Source organism: Vombatus ursinus, unplaced genomic scaffold (assembly GCF_900497805.2).
Source record: "Vombatus ursinus unplaced genomic scaffold, bare-nosed wombat genome assembly UNPS02014812.1, whole genome shotgun sequence".
Lineage (NCBI taxonomy): Eukaryota > Metazoa > Chordata > Mammalia > Diprotodontia > Vombatidae > Vombatus > Vombatus ursinus.
In genome coordinates, this window is record NW_020954590.1 from 40660352 (window position 1) to 40680718 (window position 20367).

The 20367-nt window shown below is 36.8% G+C and overlaps 1 protein-coding gene across 3 annotated transcripts in view; it reads right to left on the reverse strand.

Annotated features, from left to right (window-relative positions):
* The window catches only part of LOC114053920 (receptor-type tyrosine-protein phosphatase mu), a 958135-nt gene that overhangs the window by 386287 nt on the left and 551481 nt on the right, over window positions 1-20367 (reverse strand). For all 3 annotated transcript variants that reach the window (XM_027877057.1, XM_027877059.1, XM_027877058.1), the window contains exon 12: window positions 1068-1341. In XM_027877057.1, the coding sequence (XP_027732858.1) occupies window positions 1068-1341 (274 nt within the window). The remainder of the gene's footprint in view (window positions 1-1067; window positions 1342-20367) is intronic.

Below are 20367 nucleotides of genomic sequence, written 5' to 3' on the forward strand. Positions count from 1 at the left end.
AAATCTGGCCTCAGATACTTACTTGCTGGGTGACCTTGAGCAAGTCACTTAACCCTCTTTGCCTCAGTTTCCACTTCTGTCAAGTGAGTTGGAGAAAGAAATGACTAACAGTTCCGAAACCATTGTCAAGGAAACCTCAATGGGGTCATGAAGAATCAGAAATGATTAAAAACAACCCAACAACAACAAAATCTTAGTCTCAAATATCTACTCAAAATAGATTATCTGATTAATACCTATTGAATGAAACTAAAGCATTATGATAATATGCCTTCCCTCAAAGATACTTCTTAGTTCATATTTTTAGTTCAAAGCCATGTAAGAAAACTACTGCTTTCTAATAATCATGACTTTGTTACCACCTAAGCGATCTGAATGAAGTGAATATGATAGAAATGGCATAGCTGACTATTGTCTCCAAAAACAAATACCAAATGTTCTGTTTGGCACTCAGAACCCTTCATAACCCATCCTCCTTCCTAACTTTCCACTCTTCTTACACCTTATTCCCCCAACTTCAATCCAGGGACAGTGGCCTCAATGTTGTTACATGATTAACAAGCTCCATCTCTCAGCTCTGGACCTTTTTTCTGACTGTCCTCCATGCCCGGAACACTCTCCCTCCTCCATTCTGACTACTGACCTCCCTGGCTTCCTTTAAATAACAACTAAAATCACATCTTCTACAAGAAGCTTTCCCCAATCTCTCTTAATTCCAGTGCATTTCCTCTGTTAATTATTTCCTATTCATCATATATATAGGTGTCATACACCATATATGCCATAGAAGATACATATATCACATTATATGTGTGCCATATTGCATGTGTCCTATATAATATACCTACATATATACCTACATGTATACACATACATGCATGCGCACACACACACATCTTGTTCAGTATATATTTGTTTTCATGTTTGTCCCCCGAATAGCTTGTAAGGTCCTTGAGGGCAGGGATTGTTCTTTTGCCTCTTTTTTGCACGCCCCGGCCTTGGACCAGTGTCTGGGACATAGCAGGAGCTTAATAAATATTGATTGATTAGCCACATGTAACACTTACCCCATTGGCTCTACTAGCAGCTTGAAAATAAATTCTGTAGCTTTTGTGGGGGAGAAGAGGAGTGTTCCAGTAGCCATTGTATGTTCTATTGTCACCAATTGTAAAGGGCTGAGCAGCCTGGAGGCTGTTTGCTGGAAACTCGGCAGCAAAATAATATGGAGAGTTGAGGACCGAAGCATTCTGGAAGTGAATTGGCACGGGGTAGCATTTCAGTATTTCCGTCGTCTTTTTAGTTCTACGAGGGCTTTCTTCTTCAACCACTATTTGGTAAACACTAAGGAAGGAGAAGAGAAAAATCAAAGGCAGTGAGTTCTCATATCCTAGATCTGTAATACTGAGGGTTTTTTTAATGACGTCTGACTGAGGCTACCACGACTCCATTTCTCACTGCACAGTATCCTGGAACGTGCAAATCACAGAAAACGCCGGATAAAGGCAATTAAGTACTGAAGTCTGGGAGGTTAGTGGTGGAAAAAAATGACATCCATGCTTTCCTATAGTGTCCTAAGATTTACAACATGCTTTCCTCACAACAATCCTTTGAGATAAGTAGTGCAAGGGTTATTATCCTGATCATGCAGCTGGGGTGAGGTTAAAGGGTATTATCATAATCTCAGGTAGATCAAAATAACAAATGACCCCACAGATGATTGGCAGTTCAAGTGGTAAGCCCAAGTAGGCTGCAGCATTATCCCCAATGATGACAGCTAGCCTGAGGAGTTGTATGAAAGATATTATCAAGGACTTTAGTTACTTAAAAAAAAAAGAGTGGTTGTTGAAAGACTTTGATGGTGATGATGGTGATAACATTCATATAGTGTTCTGAGGTTTGTAAAGTACTTTACAGATATTATCTCATTTAATCCTACAACAACCTTAGAAGGAAGGTGCTATTATGATCCCCATTTACAGATAAGAAAACTGAGCCAGATAAAGGTTAAGTGATTTGCGCAGGGTCACACAGCTAGTAAAAGTCTGGAACCAGATGTGAATGCTGGTCTTCCTGACTCCAAGTTCATCTCTCTCTGTTTTAATTTCCTCATTTTCAAAATGGGAGGGATGGAATGTCTTTCAACTCTCCCTGCAAGACCTTATGAAGGCCACCATCCCATCATACTGATGCTCTCTGGAGGACCTATGGAAAAATTATAGGTAAGACTTACTCAGGATAAGAGGGCAAGAATGAGTTGTAATCTGTATCAGATGGGTTGTAATTTGAAGCAATGAAGAGAATGTTTATCAGTGATATCATGGATCAAACTAAGTGTCAGAGAAAAGTATAGATGAAGAAATAGAGGCTTAGGGGCTCACTGGGACAAGAAGGTTTGTCCATGATCACACAGCCAATAGGTATCAGAGCCAGGATTCAAATTTAGACCTTATGGATCTTTCCCTTTCTTTTTGCCACTGAAAGAAAGTCCATTGATCATTCCCAAATAAAAACATGTCCTTTTGTTAAAGAATTATAAAGTATTATCTATTAAGTAATTTATGATCTATTTTATCTATTATTATTATCTATTAATTATCTATTATCTAATTATTCGGTAACATCTATTAGGTATCATTTTTCTTTCAAATGAGGAAGAGCTTATTAGTATTTATGAGAACAAACTAAATAAATGCTGTTTTCCATATACTTGGCGGAACATGAATATATGTGTGTGTATATATATATATACATATACACACATATTTATAAACATATACACATACACATATATGTAAGACCATACTATGCATATTCCTATGTCAGTCCTTTCTCTGGATCTGGATAGCATCTTCCTTCATAGGTCCAAGTCTTTCCATGTTTTTCTAAATCAAACAACTCATCATTTCTTATATCATAACAGTATTCCATCACAATCTTATACCACAGCTTGTTTATCCATTCCCCAATTGAAGAGGATCTATAATTTTAGCAAATCTGATAGGTGTAAGATAACAACTTAAAGTTGTTCTAATTTGATTTTCTCTAATCAATAATGATTTAAAGCATTTTTCTCATATGATTATATATAATCTTCATTTCTTCATTGAAAAACTGCCTGTTCATATCCCTTGACCATTCATTAATTGGGGTATGACTCATACTCTTATAAATTCGACAAAGTTCTCCATCTAGTTGAGAAATGAGACCCTTTTCTGAGAGATTATCTGTGAAAGTCTCTTCCCCCAGTTTTCTGCTTTCCTTCTAATCTTGGCTGCACTGGTTTTATTTATACAAGAAATTTTAAATTTAAAATAATCGAGATTATCCCTTTTACAACTCAACAATGCTCTCTATCTCTTGTTTCTTCACATATTATTCTCCTATCCATGAGTCTGATAGGTAATATGTTCCATGTTCTTCTAATTTTGGTATATGACTATCAAAGTTGGCCCATTCTTTTGAAGGTAGCTCAGAGAATAGAGTGCTGGACCAAGAGTCAGGAAGACCTGGGTTCCTATCTTTCCTTAGATACTCACTGGCTGTGTAACCCAGGACAAGTCACTTAACCACTGCCTTATTTTCCTCATATGTTAACCAGGGAGAAGACTAGCTCATACCTTCCAGGATTATCATGAGGATAAAATGAGATAATATTTATAAAATGCTTTACAGACCTTAAAAGTCTTATTCAAATATTACCTATCAGCTCTAGCTGCACGTAATACAATAGGTATAATGAGTAATGGACTTGGAATCAGAAAAGACCTGAGATTAAATTCCATCTCAGATACCTTCTAGCTATTTGACTTTTGAACACTTAACCTCTACCTCAGTTTCCTCACCTGTAAAATGGAGATGATAATAGTACCTAACCTCCTCAGGTTGTCATTAGGATCAAATGAGATAAGATGTATAGCACTTTGCAAACTTCAAAACATATAAATGCTAGCTATTTATTATTGTTGCTGTTGTTATTGTCAATCAAATTAAGCATGAAGGACACATGAGCTTCTAGGATCAAACGATCAAAGATTTAGAGCTGAAGGAGAATTTATAGGGCTTATATTTTGACCCTTTAATTTTACAGATGAGGATACTGAGATCCACAAAGTGACTTGCTTAGGGTCACACAGATAATAAATGCTAGATGGCATCTCACACTGTGTTATTCTTGGACATACTTCAGAGGTAGCTACCAAAATTCAGGAGCTGAGGACTGAGATATCACTGGAATGGGATTTATCAGAAGGGAGCTAACCAATGGAGTTCAATTTTCCCACCAAATTTACTTCCTGGGAAACTTTCCATATTATGGGAAGATTTATGTACTAACTGATAAAGAGAATTGAAAATTGTGGGGATCTATCCAAGAAAATGTGATTTTATCTTAACATTTCATTCATTGACAGGAAGCACCTTTGTGTTTTTTGTTTACAAAAGGTGGTAGGGTATGGTATACTCCTTCAGTGACTATATGTACCCAAGATATAAGTATAAAGAATTTGTATCTCCTACTTGTATTGTAGATATCCTGGAAACGGTCCACAGAACCTACATTTATTCTTAACTAGATTTATGAACCAGGAAGGGAGGGGATGGTTATCACCTTATAAAAATTAGGAATGAGTGGAAAGTGGCCTTCAGCACTAGATTTGGACACTAAATATCAGGCTATTCCTTGGGGGCTAGCCAATATCTGGGCAAAACTTCAGGACTTAATTAACAATGTCCTTCCTTTACCTCATTGGCATTTTGATATTTTTATGCCATGAACAGAACCATGTATCCTAAGAAAGTTCAACTTTAATAATTAACTTTGTTGTGTCACCACGGTTTATATTGTAAAACAGATAACTAGCTCAAGTAGCATTCATGGGGTTCATTTTAGGACCATACAGACTAAAAATTCATTCACAACACATGGGGATATTGTGGTAATGGTTGATAACCCGTTCTCTCCTAAGGTGAAAGCTTTCCAATTTTCTTTTTTGAAATATCAACTTCTTTCAACAATTTAACCCAGAACTTATGACTGATGGAACCCTGGACCTGACTAACAGAGAACTGCTCATATTTCAATGAGAACTAAAGCAAACATTTAAGACAGCCCCCCATTATAGCACTTTAATGGTAAAATCTTATTTGCTATAGAAACTAATTCATCACATATAGCCCTACTTCAAGGGAGAAACTAAATCTGAAACTTTTGTTATTGTTGTTGTTGTTGTTGAGTTGTTTCAGCCACGTCTGACTCTTTGTTACCCCATTTGGGGTTTTCTTGGCAAAGATACTATAATGGTTTGTCATTGACTTCTCAGGACCATTTTACAGATGAAGAACTAAGGAAAACAGGGTTAAATGACTTGCCCAAGTTCACACAGCTAGCTATTAAGTGTCTGAGGCCAGATGTGAACTCAGAAAGATGAGTCTTCCTGATTTTCAGCCCAGTGCTCTATCCACTGTGCCACCTAACTGAAACTATTACTGCTTAATGACTACTGTTCACGACAGTTAACAGCCATGAAAAGAAATTACAAAGAGATGGATATAGAATTATCAGTAACTAAGATGGCCCTAGAAAAATGGCAGATTTATCTGGAAGGGCATATCAGATTCTCACTGGCCATACACATTTTACATATTAAAATAAGCATGTGCACATCTTATCATCTAGGCATTATGCCCACTTGGTGCTTGCTTTCCTGTGCTTTTTCTTCCAGCCAATTCATCTACCAGGGATCAAAAATATACTGGGAGATGTTTTGCCCTAGAGTGTAGACTTAGAGGCAACTGTTGTTGTTGGAATGGGTCAAAACATAGATATGTGTACTTGGGTTTTCTGTAATCGTGCTAAGAAATTAGGAAGCCAGCTGAGACTGGGGAGTGTCTCCACAATACCAATAACAATCAGTCATTGAAACCACATCACAATGCCCTAAATAGCAGGACTTATGGGGAAAATTTGGATGAAATAATTAATTTGCCAACACACCTGGTGGTCATATTTGGCCAAATAACGCCTTTAATGTTATATGGAAGGCTATGACAGATATTCACATACCCAAAAACTCCACTGAAAGTCATAGGGTTTGAACTTTGTGGAGTTCAAAGTATGGGCAGATCTGCTACCATTCAATATCTCAAGGGGCAGCTGGATGGAAAATGCATTCTTGGAGAGCCAAAATTCATATTACAAAATCTTAAATTCAGTGTCTTAACAAAGAGTTAATGATATAAGTGGGAGACTGGAGAGAGCTGCTTCTAAATGTGGAGACCAGACACATTAAGCTATCCTAGGGGCCCTTCAGCTTTGTTGGTGACCTCATATTGAGAGGAGAAAGTGACAGGAAGGTTGCCTGGAGGACTAAAAGGAAGGATCTAACAATACTGTGACACAGGACTTAGAGCTGAAAGGCATCTAGGTGGCACAGAGGATAGAATATTGGGCCCCTTAAGTCAGGAAGATCTTAGTTTAAATATGGCCTCAGATACTAACTGTGAAACCTTGGGCAAGATTCCTCAACTGTAAAATGGGGACAATAATAACACCCACCTCTCAGAGTGGTTGCGAGGACCAAATGAAAAAATAGTTGTAAGGTACTTAGCACAATGGCTGACACATAGTAGGTGCTATGTGTATGCTAGCTATGATGATGAGGATGATGATGATGATAGGAGCCCTTCAATAAGATATCAGGAGAATGAAAAGGAGCTCATTCTGTCTTCTCTTAGAATCTCCCACTATAGTTTAAAATCTAGCTAGAGATAACTGTCACCTGAGGTTGGATACTTTTTAAGATAAAAAAAAAATCAATGAATCAATAAGTACAGACACTATGTACCAGGCACAGCTGGGAAAAGTGCAATCCATTAATCCAGAAAAGAAGAGCACTAGAAAATAGCAAAAAACCCAAATATGTTCCTCCATATTCCCCCCGTCCCCAAAAAAGAGGAGTAAAGAGAAGGAAAGGATTAGCCCTACTGTAATATATAGAAGGAAGATGGTGACTCACTAGATCTAGAAGCTGCAGATTCAGGATTCCAATTCCTCTGAACTAACCTCTTTATATCAGTTGAAAATTAGTGCAACTTTTGAGAAAATAAAAGGACGAAAAATTTTAAATTTTGTATAAGCTAGCACATAGTAAGCCCTTTAAATATATATATATATATTAAGTATTTCCCAATTACATGTAAACATTTTAATATTCATTTTAAAAAATTTTGAGTTCCAAATTCTCTCCCTCCCTTATCACTGCCTTGTCTTTCACAGTTGATCATTCTTACAAAATTGTGATTACTGTGTATAATGTTTTCCTGGTTCTGCTCACTTCAATTTGCATGAGTTCATATTAGTCTTCCCAGGTTTTCCTGAAACCATCCTGCTCATCATTTCTTATAGCACAATAGCATTCTATCACAATCATAAACTGCAACTTACTCAGCCATTCCCCAATTGATGAACATCCCCTTGATTTCCAATTCTTTGACAACATATAAAGAGCTGCTGTAAATATTTTTGTACAAATAGGTTCATTTTTCCTTTTCTTTTATCTCTTTGAGATACAGATCTAGTAGTAGTATTACTAGGTCAAAGGGTATACACAATTTTATAACTCTTTGGGCATAGTTCCAAATTGCTCTCCAGAATGGTTGGACAAGTTCACAACTTCAACAATAGTTCATTAGTATCCTTATTTTTCCACATCCCTTCCAGCATTTTTCATTTTTCTTGTCTATCATGTTAGCCAACCTGATAGGTGTGAGGTGGTACCTCAGAGTTGTTTCAATTAGTATTTCTCAAATCAATAGTGATTTAGAGCATTTTTCCATTTGATTATTAATAGCTTTTTTTCCCCTGAAAACTTCGTGTTCATGTCCTTTTACCATTTATCAACTGAAGAACGGTACTCATTTATATAATTTGGATCAACTATCTTATATATTTGAGAAATGAGACCATGATCAGAGAAACTTGCTGTAAATTTTCCCTCCAATTTCCTGTTCTCCTTCCAATTTTGGCTGCATTAATTTCCTTTGTACAAAAGTTTTTTCCTCCCTAATTTGATGTAATCAAAATGATCTATTTTACTTCCCACAATCTCCTCTTTCTCTTGTTTGGTCATAAACTCTTCCCTTATCCATAAATCTGACAGGTATATTTTTCAGTGCTCTACTAATTTACTTTATGTCTAAAATCATTTATCCACTTTGGCCTTAATTTGGTATATAGTGTAAGATGTTGGTCTATGCCTAGTTTCTGCCAAACTGCTTTCCAGTTTTCCTAGCAATTATTGTCAAATGGTGAGCTCTAGCCTTAAAGCTTGGATATTTGGGATTATCATATATTAAGTTACTACAGTTATTTACAACTGCGTATTATGTAGTTAGTCTATTCCACTGATCAACCACTCTATTTCTTAGCCAGTACCAGATTGTTTTGATGATTACCACTTGGTAATATAGTTTGAAATTTGACACTGCTTGGCTTCCTTCCTTCACAATTTTTTTTCATGGTTTCTTTTGATTTTCTTGATCTTTTGTTCTTCTAAATGAATTCTGTTACTAATTTTTCTAGCTCTAAAAATAATTTTTCTTAGTTTGAGTTATGTAACACTGAATGAGTAAATTAACTTAGGTAGAATTGTTATTTTTATTAGTTTGCATGGTCTACCCATGAGCAATGAATAGTTTTTCCAATTGTTTACAGCTGTATTTGTATGAAAAACATCTTTCTAATTGTTCTTGGTTTTTTCTTTGCAGGTAGACTCCCAAAGTATTTTGTATTGTCTGCAGTTACTTTAAATGGAATTTCTCTTTCTATCGTTGGTAATATATAGAAATGCTGATGATTTATGTGAGTTTATCCTATATCCTGCAACTTTACTGATGTAGTTAATTGTTTGAACTAGTTTTTTAGTTGATTCTCTAGGGTTCTCTAAGTATGCCTTCATATCATCTGCAAAGAGGGATTGTTCCCTCAATGCCTATTTTTATTCCCTCAATTTCTTTTTTTAGCTAGCATTTCTAGTACAATATTGAATAACAGTGGTGATAATGAGCATCCTTGTTTCACCCTGATCTTATTAGGAAGGCTTCTAGCTTATCCCCATTACAAATAATGCTTGCTTATGGTTTTAGATAGATACTACTTATTATTTTGAGAAAGGCTCCATTGATTCCTATCCTTTCTAGTGTTTTTAAATAGGAATGGTCATCACAACATGTCAAAGGCTTTTTCTGCATCTGTTGACATAATATTATGATTTTCATTGTTTTGTTAATGACATAGCTAATTATGATAATGGTTTTCCTAATTTTGAACCAGCCCTTCATTACAGATATAAATTCCACCTGGTCATAATGTATGCTCTTTGTGATAGACTGCTATAATCTCCTTCTCAGTATTTTATTTAAAATTTTTTTGCATTGATATTCATTAAGGAAATTTATCTATAGTTTTTCTCTGTTTTTGGCTTCCCTGGTTTAGGTATCAAAAACATATTTGTGTTACAAAGGGAATTTGGTAGGACTCCTTTTTTTTTACTTTTTTTTTCCCAAATAGTTTATGTAGTATTGGGATTAATCATTCTTCAAATGTTTGGTAGAATTCACTTGTAAATCCATCTTGTCCTGGGGATTTTTTTCTTAGGGAGTTCATTTATGACTTGTTCAGTTTTTTTTTCTAAGATAGGGTTATTTAAATTCTCTTTTCTCTTATGTTAATCTGTGCAATGCTAGCTCTGGTATCTACTATCTGTATCACTTGGGGCAAGCCATATTACCTCTTTAGGCTAACTTGTTCATCTGTAAAATGAGAGCATTGTAAGATATGAACTCTAAACTCCCTTCTAGTTTTAAATTCTGTTATCCTATGGCCTGTATTTTTGGGCATATTCTTGAGCTTTCTGCCTTTAGTTTCCTCATTGGTAAAATTAAGAGTGGGAATTAACTGATTTTTTCCCCGGACCCCATTGTTTCTACCTCCAAAATACTTCTCACTTGCATCTACCTTGTCTTGTCACAAAGCCAGCACTCTAGTTCAGGCCCTCACCATCTTTTACCTGGACTAATACATTAGCCTTCTAATCTATTTGTCTGCCTAAAGGTTCTCTCTATTCCAATCCATCCTCAACAGAGCTGTCAAAGTGATTTTCCTAAAGCATGGGGATAACCATATCACTCCTCCACTCAATAAACTCCAGTGGCTTAAAACTGCATTAAGACTTTCAGGATGCCCCATATATAAACACCTCTGGTATTTAAACACACACAACCTGAAACCAACTACCTTTCAAGTTTTATTAAACATTATACTCCTTTCTGCACCCTAGCAGCATTCTTACTGTTCCTCATATAATATGTTCCATTTCCTGTGTGTTTCTTTGCACTAGCCATATTCCATGCCTGACATGCACAAGAAGCCTTCCTGATTACCCACAACTACCAGTATCCTCACCAATTACATCATCTTCTGTTTTATATGTACTTATCTATATATCTAGCTAGCTATATACACAGATATAGATTTAGATGTAGATATAGATATATAAATGTTGCCTCTCCCCAACAGAATGTAAGATCTTCGAGGGCAGAGGTTCTTTCCTTTTAATTTTCATATTCTCAGTGTCTAGTACAGTGCAACAAATCCCCTTAATAAAAGGATTTGTTCTGCAAAGTTTGGATTCAGTCAAAGGGCTGCACTTGAGGACCTAGAAGACCACATGTGGCCTTGAGGCTCTACCCCTGGTAGCACAAAGAAGGTGCTTTAATAAATGATTTTTGATTAACTTATTAATTTAAGGTGATTTTCTAGTTCTAAATCCTTTGGTCTTACGATTAAGAGGACAGGCATACATTGAATTGTGGAAGGAAGCCAGCATGACATTTAGAATTTGCCACAGATAATCCAAAATCTAGGTAGTCTAGAAATGGAATTAGAAAAACAAACAAACAAAAAACAACAACAAACATGACTGCATGGTGCCAATTCAAAGACAAAATTATAACTAGGACACCTTAGACTTTCTTGTTAAATGAAGAAAAAAAGCACAAGCAATATTATTTCAATCAAGTGGATACTTGTGAAAACAAAAACTCCATTATTTTCCAAGGAGCAATAATTTTAAGAATTCATATATATTTTAGGGATAAAATTATCCTTTAAACATGCCTTTGTCCCAGCAAGCTGATATTAGTTCTACTACATACACTACTCCATGTATGTTACATTTCAAATGGCTCCCATCTATTCATCTTCAGATACCTTAAAGAGAGAGCTAAGTTGACTGGAGCAATTTCAAACCCAAAATGTCTTTTCATCCTTGCTCCGCAAGACAAATTAGATTTGCAAGCATCCAGACCTCAAACCTATTTGCTCTTTAATAATTTAAGCACTGAAAGGTCAAGCAGCTCTTTTCTGTTCCCCTTTATCAAAGTCCAAGTGCTAATGAAAAATAGCTAAATCCTATCTGCCACCCAATTGCCACACACTGCTGTCACCTTAATGTAAATTAACACATTATTAGCACTTAGGTCAATGGTAACCTGACAGAACTTTATGATTGATGTGTTTTTCATTTATAAAAATGAGATCATCTCACTAATTAATTTCATGAAACCTTTCCAACTGCAATTATAACCTCAAAACCAGCTTCCAAAATCTCATCATTTGAATGCCTTTTCTTTAAAAACAATAAAACAGCAAATTTTTCAGTACTGAAAACTGAAGAGGAGTGTCTTGCGTAGTGAGCTGATCAAGTACTGAATTAAAATTCGATTATTCTTCTAATGTATTACTCATAGTTCCTTTGTTTAAAGTTGTACTCTTCCTTTTCCATCACAATTTCAGTATTTCAATTAATATAAAATCTTCCTACAGCACCTGCAATATTAAAATACAATCCACACTGAGGACAAATCTGCCAGAAATAGGACAAAACTACAACAGGACTTTCTTGTGGAATGAAATTTAATTTAAAGTTTAATTTATGCTAGGCTTTCCTGCAACAAAACTCTAAGGCCTTTACAAGCAAAATAGGAAATCTACATTTATATAGAATGGCATATGAAGTAAAGCCCAGGAAAGAACATCTGAAAATCTTTCCATATGATTTTCTGAAAGTTGGGAGTTCAAATATGTTATAAAGTGTTCAGTTCTTCTTAACTCTGAGATGAAACTTGCTGTTGATTTGTTTTATTTTTAATTTTCCTGAGAGGCACTTGCTCCAGATTTAGAGGTCTTGGGTTCAGATCTCACCTCCCACACTTACATCTTACATGGTCTTGTCCTATGTAAGTCCCTTTATATTCTTGATCCTCAGTTTCCTCAATGTTAAGTTGAGAAGATTCTACTTGATATCCTCTGAGGATATCAAGTAGAATTATATACACAATCATATACAACTATGATCGTGTGATCTACTCATTCATCTTTATGTGAAATTCTTAATTTAACTCATGTGGTAGCCTGATTCCAACCATTTTAGAGTAAGTGTTATTGGTGAAAATTTCAAAGATTTTGCAATGTTTTCAAGTCCAGAGCTCCTAATTATGACTTCTACCTTGATTTGACTTTTTGGTGCAACTCATCATTTCCATGGTAAGGAAAAGAAAAAGCAGACACAGGAGACAGTAATATTAATTTGTTAATATTTTTGCTGGGTTGAAGATCTAAATAAATCTTTGCTAGGTTAAAAATCTAAATAAATCCCAAACCATGAAAGATGGATTCATAATGAAGATGGCTTAATACCAAGTTGTTACACTTTAAGCAATAAAATACACTTCATTTTGTCTGCTGTTTTACTCCATCACTCAGAGATACCATTTATACAAGTCTTTGCAAGATTCTTTACTGAGATTACACTCCATTGTTCAAAATGGCCTAATAAAAACACAACAAATTTAAACTCAGTGGAGTTCTGTGGAATGAAAGCTTTCAAATTGACACTAGCTCAAAGACAGCTCTAATGGGAAGACTCAATGTCTCCGTCACCCTCCAGAATATTCACAGCGAACAGTCCTTGGATAATTTCATGTGATTCTCAGCACCCAAAGTAGCTGACCGAACATAGTCTTGTTCATAAAATGACATTATGAAAACTGATAATAACAAAGACAATGGGCATTTGGTAACATACACTGCATATCATAAATAGATTCAGAGAATTAAATATTTTGTTTTAAAAACTTTAATTTCTTTTTGTCCTGGTCTGATCAAGATATGATCGGCCATAAATTACTTTGGGATATTTGTTGGGTACCATAAATGCATTCTGTGTTCTCTCAACCATAACTCATTACAAGGAACTTGTTTGGCATCAATAAGTCACTACTGCTCTTTGTGTGTGTGTGTGTATGTGTGCGTGTGTGTGTGTGTGTATGTGCACATGTAACTCAATACCCTGCTGCTCTGCTATTTAGTGATAAAATCTGGTATAATAAAATATTAATTACAGCTGAAAGGTTGGGTGAGAAATATGAACTCAATTACAGTCCCATATTGTGAACAAAGGGCAGGGTGAAAAAAATCCTTTAGTTATGGAGGTTTGGGATAATAAAAGAACAACCAGAACATTAGACTCAGGCTGGGAGCTCCCTAAAAGGCCACCTGTTATTAATCTTCACAACAGGCACAGAATTTCAAGGAAATTAGTCCTCAATGGCACATCTTTCTGGGCGATTTTTACTCTTAACTAGTTGAAAGGCTTTTTCCCATCCCCCCCATGATTTTTAATTTTCTCCCAGAAGTCAACATAATTTAATCATCACAATTCCATAACATAAACACATGGGCATTGAAAATTATAATCAAAGGTCAGACACTATAATTACAGTGTGCTCTCTAAAATAGTTCCCAGTCAATTAGCAAAAATAGGAATATGATACCCAAGACACACTGAATGGGCTATAGTCATCTCTGAACCACATATCCTTGGTTTTTTTTCTAAGTAGGCTACTAACTATCCAGGGAAGGCTCCAAAGATTCCCATTAATGGGAGATAGAATGGATTGTTAGTCCCTTCAGCCCAATGGAAGTGAGGTATGTTTCTCACTCCATTACCATACCACTGGGTAGACTGTGTGGAAGAGCCAGTCCTAGGGTAGTAAGTCAAAGTTATGGCCTCGTGCCCTATGTTTGGGGAGACCAGTGTTGGGCCAATGACCTGAACAAGCAATTAGAGAGAGAGGAGACGCATATTCTCCTTTAAGACACTGGAAATCTGTATACATACACATACGTATCACAGGGTATGTACTACAGACACAGTAAGCCCCTAAACTGCTAACATCATCAAGGCAAAGCGAATTTCAGAATGCTTAGTAGTTTAGTTATTTACAGGTTTTAGTTATTATACTCTCTCCTCTTCTCTAATCCTTCTTCCATACAATACGCAAAATAACCTACCTATACATAACCTACCTAACATATGCCTACAGCATATGTATCATTATGTTGCTGTTCTTCATATATGTCTGACTCTTGGTGACTCCATTTGGGATTTTCTTGGCAAAGATCCTGGAGTGGTTTGCCATTTCCTTTTCCAGCACATTTTACAGATGAGGAAACTGAGGCAAACAGGGTTAAGTGACTTGCCCAGGGTCACACAGCCAGTAAGGTCTGAAGCTAGATTTGAACTGATGAAGATGATTCTTCTTGACTTTAAATCCAGCACTCTATCCATTGTGCAATCTAGCAGCCTCTCATCTGCTACTCCATTGCTAAAGAACTGGTTCCCTACTGCTTCCAGGATAAAACAGAAACTCTTCAGCTTATTATTTACAACCCTTCACAGTCTGGCACTAGGTCTCCTTTCCAGTCTTACTTCACTTTACATCACACTATATTCCAGTCAAATGTATCTATTTGCCATTCCCCAACCTCAGCATTACATCTCTTACCTCTCTACCTCTCTACAGACTGTCCCCCATGCCTGGAATTCACTTTTATCACCTCTGCCGCTTAGAAGCCTTAGCTTCTTTGAAGGTTCAGCTAAGGTGGGATCTCCTGAGGGAAGCCTTTCCTCTTGTCAGGACTCTCTTCCTCCTCAGGTTATCCTGTATTTGATGATCAATGTACATATTTGTATTTCATTATCAATGTACCTATTTTATTCCCCCAATATAACGTGGGCTCCTGGAGGTTATGGACTATTTTGTTTTTGTTTTTGTTTTTGTTTTGTTTTGGTGAGGCAATTGGGGTTAAGTGATTTGCCCAGACTTACATAGCTGGTGAGTATTCTGTGTCTGAGGCCACATTCGAACTCAGGTCCTCCTGAATCCAGGGCCAATGCTCTATCCACTGAGCCACCTAGTTTCCCCCTGGACTATTTTTTATGTTTATTTTTACCCTTAGAGGCAGCAAGGTGGCACAGTGGATAGAGCACCAGCCCTGGAGTCAGAAAGACATAAATTCAAATCCAGCCTCAGACACTTACCTGGCTATGTGACCCTGGGAAAGTCACTTAATCCTGTTTGCCAGCTGCAGAAGGAAATGAAAAACCACTCCAATATCTTTGCTACGAAAACCCCAAATGGAGTCACAAAGTGTCAGACACAACTGAAAATAGCTGAACAAAAACGCTACACCTGGTGCCTAGTATGATGTCTCACGTTTAGTAAGAGTAATAAATGCTTATTGAATTGAACTGAATAATTGCTCCTACAAAACTCTAAGTTTCCTGAAGGAAGGAATTGTGTCTTACCCATTTTTGTTTCCTCCATATAGTATCCTATACATAGTGGGCTACTGAATGTTTGATGAATTCAATTTCCTCATACACTTTTACTCATGTCCCTCAAGCTGTCTGCTTCCCTTTTGTAAGTTTTCTTTCTTTGATGACTATATTGATCTACCTGGCCCCAAACCTCAGGCCATGCTTCACCTTCACATCAAATCCATCCATTTAACCAGGCCTTCTCTCTGCAGCCACGGGGGCCCTCCCTCTTCTCACCCCCTTTGCACCTGTTGCTTTGGACCTAGGAATCAAAGCAATATTTCCGTTAATTCTAGAAACTGCATTTCACCTGACTGCTCTGGGGATCAACAAAACATTCTCATGAATCTTGACACTGCCCTGGCCATCATTCATCTGCATAGATTGCCTTCCCCCATTAAAATATAACCTCCTGAAAGGCAAGTACTATGACCCATTTTTATATTTGTTTAACATGGTTGCCTAACACAATGTCTGCCACCTGCTTAGTAAATATTTACCAAATGTTTTTTCATTAACTCACTAATAGTCATTTTATCTTGATTTTATTATTTTAATGGGTTTGAACCCATGGAATCTGATTTTACCCTAAGTAAATGATGGAGCAGGTTGTGATTTCTACCAGGCCACAATTCCCCTAGGAATGGCCATGTCTGTTGTTGCTGCAGGGTCATTTTTCACTCATGTCCAAGTCTTCATGACCCCATCTGGGGTTTTATTGGTGAAGATACTAGAGTGCTTTGCCATTTCCTTTTCCAGCTCATTTTACAGATGAGGAAACTGAGGCAAACAAGCTTAAGTGACTTATCCAGGGTCACACAGCCAGTAAGTGTCTGAGGCCACATTTGAACTCATGAAGATGAGTCTTCCTGACTCCAGGCCCAGCACTCTAACCACTAAGTCACTGAGCTTCTTCTGCTGGTTCTCCAAAGCAAAGAAAGCAGTCAGCATTGGCTGCCTATGTGGCTCTGGTCTAAGGGACCACACAGCATAAAGAGCCCAGTCAAAGAGATGACAGGCTGAGCAAACTCTATTACCAACTCATTTATCTCTTCAGGGGAAGCAAGAACATACATGAAAAAAAATTCTTAAAATCAGGAGAAATGGGAGTGGGGAAGACAGTAAGCAACATGTTCTCATCTACATGCAAAACAAAAGTACAAATGCATTTTTATAGAAAGGTAAATTAATTTTTGTGATGCAAGGTGGCACAATGCCAGGCCTTCAGTTAGGAAGACCCACGTTCCAGAATTCAAATCTGGCCTCAGACATTTTCTAGCTGTGTGACCCTGGGCAAGTCATTTCACCCTGTTTGCCTTAGTTTCCTCATCTGGAAAATGAACTGAAGAGGGAAATGGCAAATCACTCTAGGGTTTCTGCCAAGAAAACCCCAAACGGAGTCACCTAAAGTCACTGAAACAACTGAACAATGATATCTATCACACCCTTCCACTGTATTTTCATGATTTTCCCCAACAATGTTAAAGTTTTTTCCGAGGTTTTATTGAGAAAGAATGTCTTGATTTTTTAGATGAATTTTCAAAAAGAATTGACATTATCATCCCTGAGGCAAGATGATGGAAATGGCATTTTTCTGGCAGTTATCATATAGAATATGACTTTTTTAAATGTATTACAACTTACCAAAAAGCACGTATGTAGGGGAGGAGATAGAGAGATTTAACAGATAAGCCTTACTATAACCCCGCTAGCATTTCAGTACAACTAAACAACAACAGAAACTGGCATATAGGAACTTGTACATTGAATTTTTGCAATCGAATGACAATTTGACCTTTCTGCTTGCAACCACACTAAAAAAGGCAATATTATTGTTTTGGAAATCAGACAATCGGCATGCGTATCTCTTATACTGTCAGCAATAGATGCGTTACTTTTGTTGCTCCCTTTAAAAAAGTTTTCAATGCAATTTTCAAGTATTGCGGCAGGCAATAAATTGTGGAATTAGACCAAAAACCAAGATGTTCATGAATTTTACATCTGCACTATTTAGAAGTGGAAAACAACTGAAAGACCATTTCCAAGCACTTAAAAAAAAAGGTGTCATTTGCTTAACTTCTTTCTTTAAAGAACACACAAAACTGCTAAACGAAGACAAGAAACTACAACAAAAAAGGAACTGTTTGGGTGGGTTGGTGGTACAATAGATAGAGTGCTAGGCCTGGAGTCAAGAAGACTCCTCTAAGTTCAAATCCAGCCTCAGAAGCTTAACTGGCTATGTGACAATGAGCAAGTTGCTTAACCCTGTTTGCCTCAATCTCTTCATTTGTAAAATGACCTGGAGAAGGAAATGTCAAAACACTCCCATACCTTTGCCAAGAAAATGCCTAATGGGGTCACAGAAAGTCAAGCACAACTGAAAAATAACTAAACAACAGCAAAATTTAACTGTAGGAATTTCAATGCTTTTGTGGTGCCAACAATTACCTTTTAAAATAAATATTAAAATTCTTAATTATAAAGTATTCAGAAACTCAAGGCAGAATGTGGCTCTGATTAAAGCCAGCAAATAGAAATCCTTGCCTAAAGCATAATACTAAAGGGTAACTGAAACATTAGCAATAGAGATATCATTATCTGAAACCAACACATAAAACACATTCCTAACACTGAAGGAGAATCATACTGTACAGAGAAGAAGGTTTATACTTTGGTCCAATGAGGAAGCAGTGAAGAATAATGAAGTAGTAATGATAATCAAAATGGAAGAGACATGAGAAAATATCTTGTTCATCTCCTTCCTTTAGAGAAACTAAGAGAAACTTGAGAAGAAATTAAGCCCTAGAGAGATTGAGCCAGGTGACAGAGGGTTGTACCTTTGGAAAACCTAAGTTCAAATCCAGCCTCAGAGATTTCCTAGTTATGGCAATTCACATAACTATCTGCCTCAGCTGCCTCATCTGTAAAATGGAAGTAATAATAACACCATTTCCTTGATCAAAAGATGTTATGTTTATAAAGTGTTTTAAAAACTTTAAAGTAGGGGCAGCTAGAAGGCACAGTGGATGGAGCACCAGTCCTGGAGTCAGAAGGACCTGAGTTCAAATCCGGCCTCAGACACATAACATTCACTAGCTGTGTGACCCTGGGCAAGTCACTTAACCCCACTGCCTAGCAAAAAAAAAAACCAAAAAAAAATCTTAAAGTACTATATAAATGCTGGCTATTATTATTATTGCTATTAAGTGACTTGTGTAAAGTCACAAAAATAGCAAACTAGGCACTTTGACAGGTACTATGCTAGATGGTGTGTGTGTGTGTGTGTGTGTGTGCGCGTGTATGTGTGTGTGTGCACGTGTATGTGTGTGTGTGTGTGCGACAGTGAGAGAGAGAGAATTAGAAACTTCCTAGTATGTGATTAGACAGCTAGACATGCTGTTTTTACTATAACTTACTATACTGTTGTGTGCCAAGATGTTTCAAAGGATTATTATTCATTTCTATTAGGACCATAATGGGAATTAAAACATCAGCAACACAGTACAATTATTAGGAAGTTGGTCCGCCTAAGCTGAGGTAGAATACTACAAAAATTTCAGGCTAACCTTTTTGACTGCTAGGATGAAAATACTGAACAGACATGATGGGAACTGGGTAAGGGAAATGCCAGCTATAAACAAGAGTGTTCAAAAACAAAGAATGATGACTATGTTCTGGAAACTGCTTGATACAATGGTACATTCCAGTACCTTCAAGGAGATAAAGATTGAATGACTATCTGGAAATGAGTTATTATGGAAAAGGACATAGTAAGAAAGCTTAAAACCTTACTCGAGAGGGAAGAAATAAAATAAAGCAAGATGCCTGCTAGAGGTAAATTCAATATCTGTTCAAGTAGTGGCAGCTGAAGATGAAAAGTGGGCTGTAAGCCTAGCAGTGCAAATGCATGGAAATCTCTTTGTAGAGTTAAGTCATCTCAAGAGCACATACATACTTTTCTGGGGAAGAGTCCTTTGAATCCTAGAAAGGACACGCCACTGAAATTCTACTGCAAGGGCAGGGGACTAATATAGACGGATAGAGAAGGCAAAGGGAAATCCTCAAGAGAGGAGCATTTGATGTGTTGTATACTCTGAAAATGCATAATCTTGAGGACACCTTAAGCCCTTCAAGAGGTTAAGTGGATAACTTTGTAGAAAAGAGAGCAATGTTTTGCACAACCTCACATGTCTAATCAATATCAAATTGCTTCCCTTCACAAGGTGGGGGTGAAGGTGGAAGAGAAGGAAAGAATTTGGAAATCAAAAGAAATTCTTTAAATGTTAGGGGTTTTTTTGACATATAATTGGAAAATATTTAACAAAATACGTTACAGAAAAGAGTATTGAAAGCCTTGATCATTTCCATTACATCAATAAACACAAGACTTCTGACTGTCACATCTGATAAGGTTCTTTCCAGATTATTTTTTTTTGTAGTACTGGGGGGTCAGTACTACAAGTTTTCATCCACACTGATTCATACCTTAGCTACATTTTAATTAGCTTGCTAGTACCTTCAGCGCTCTGGAAATACCAAAGTATTGTTGTCACCAGAGTGTCAATCATCCAATAAGAATTCCCACACATGGGAAAAGCTGAAGACTTAAAGATTTCACCCAACTGCTCACTAACTATATGGTCCTGTG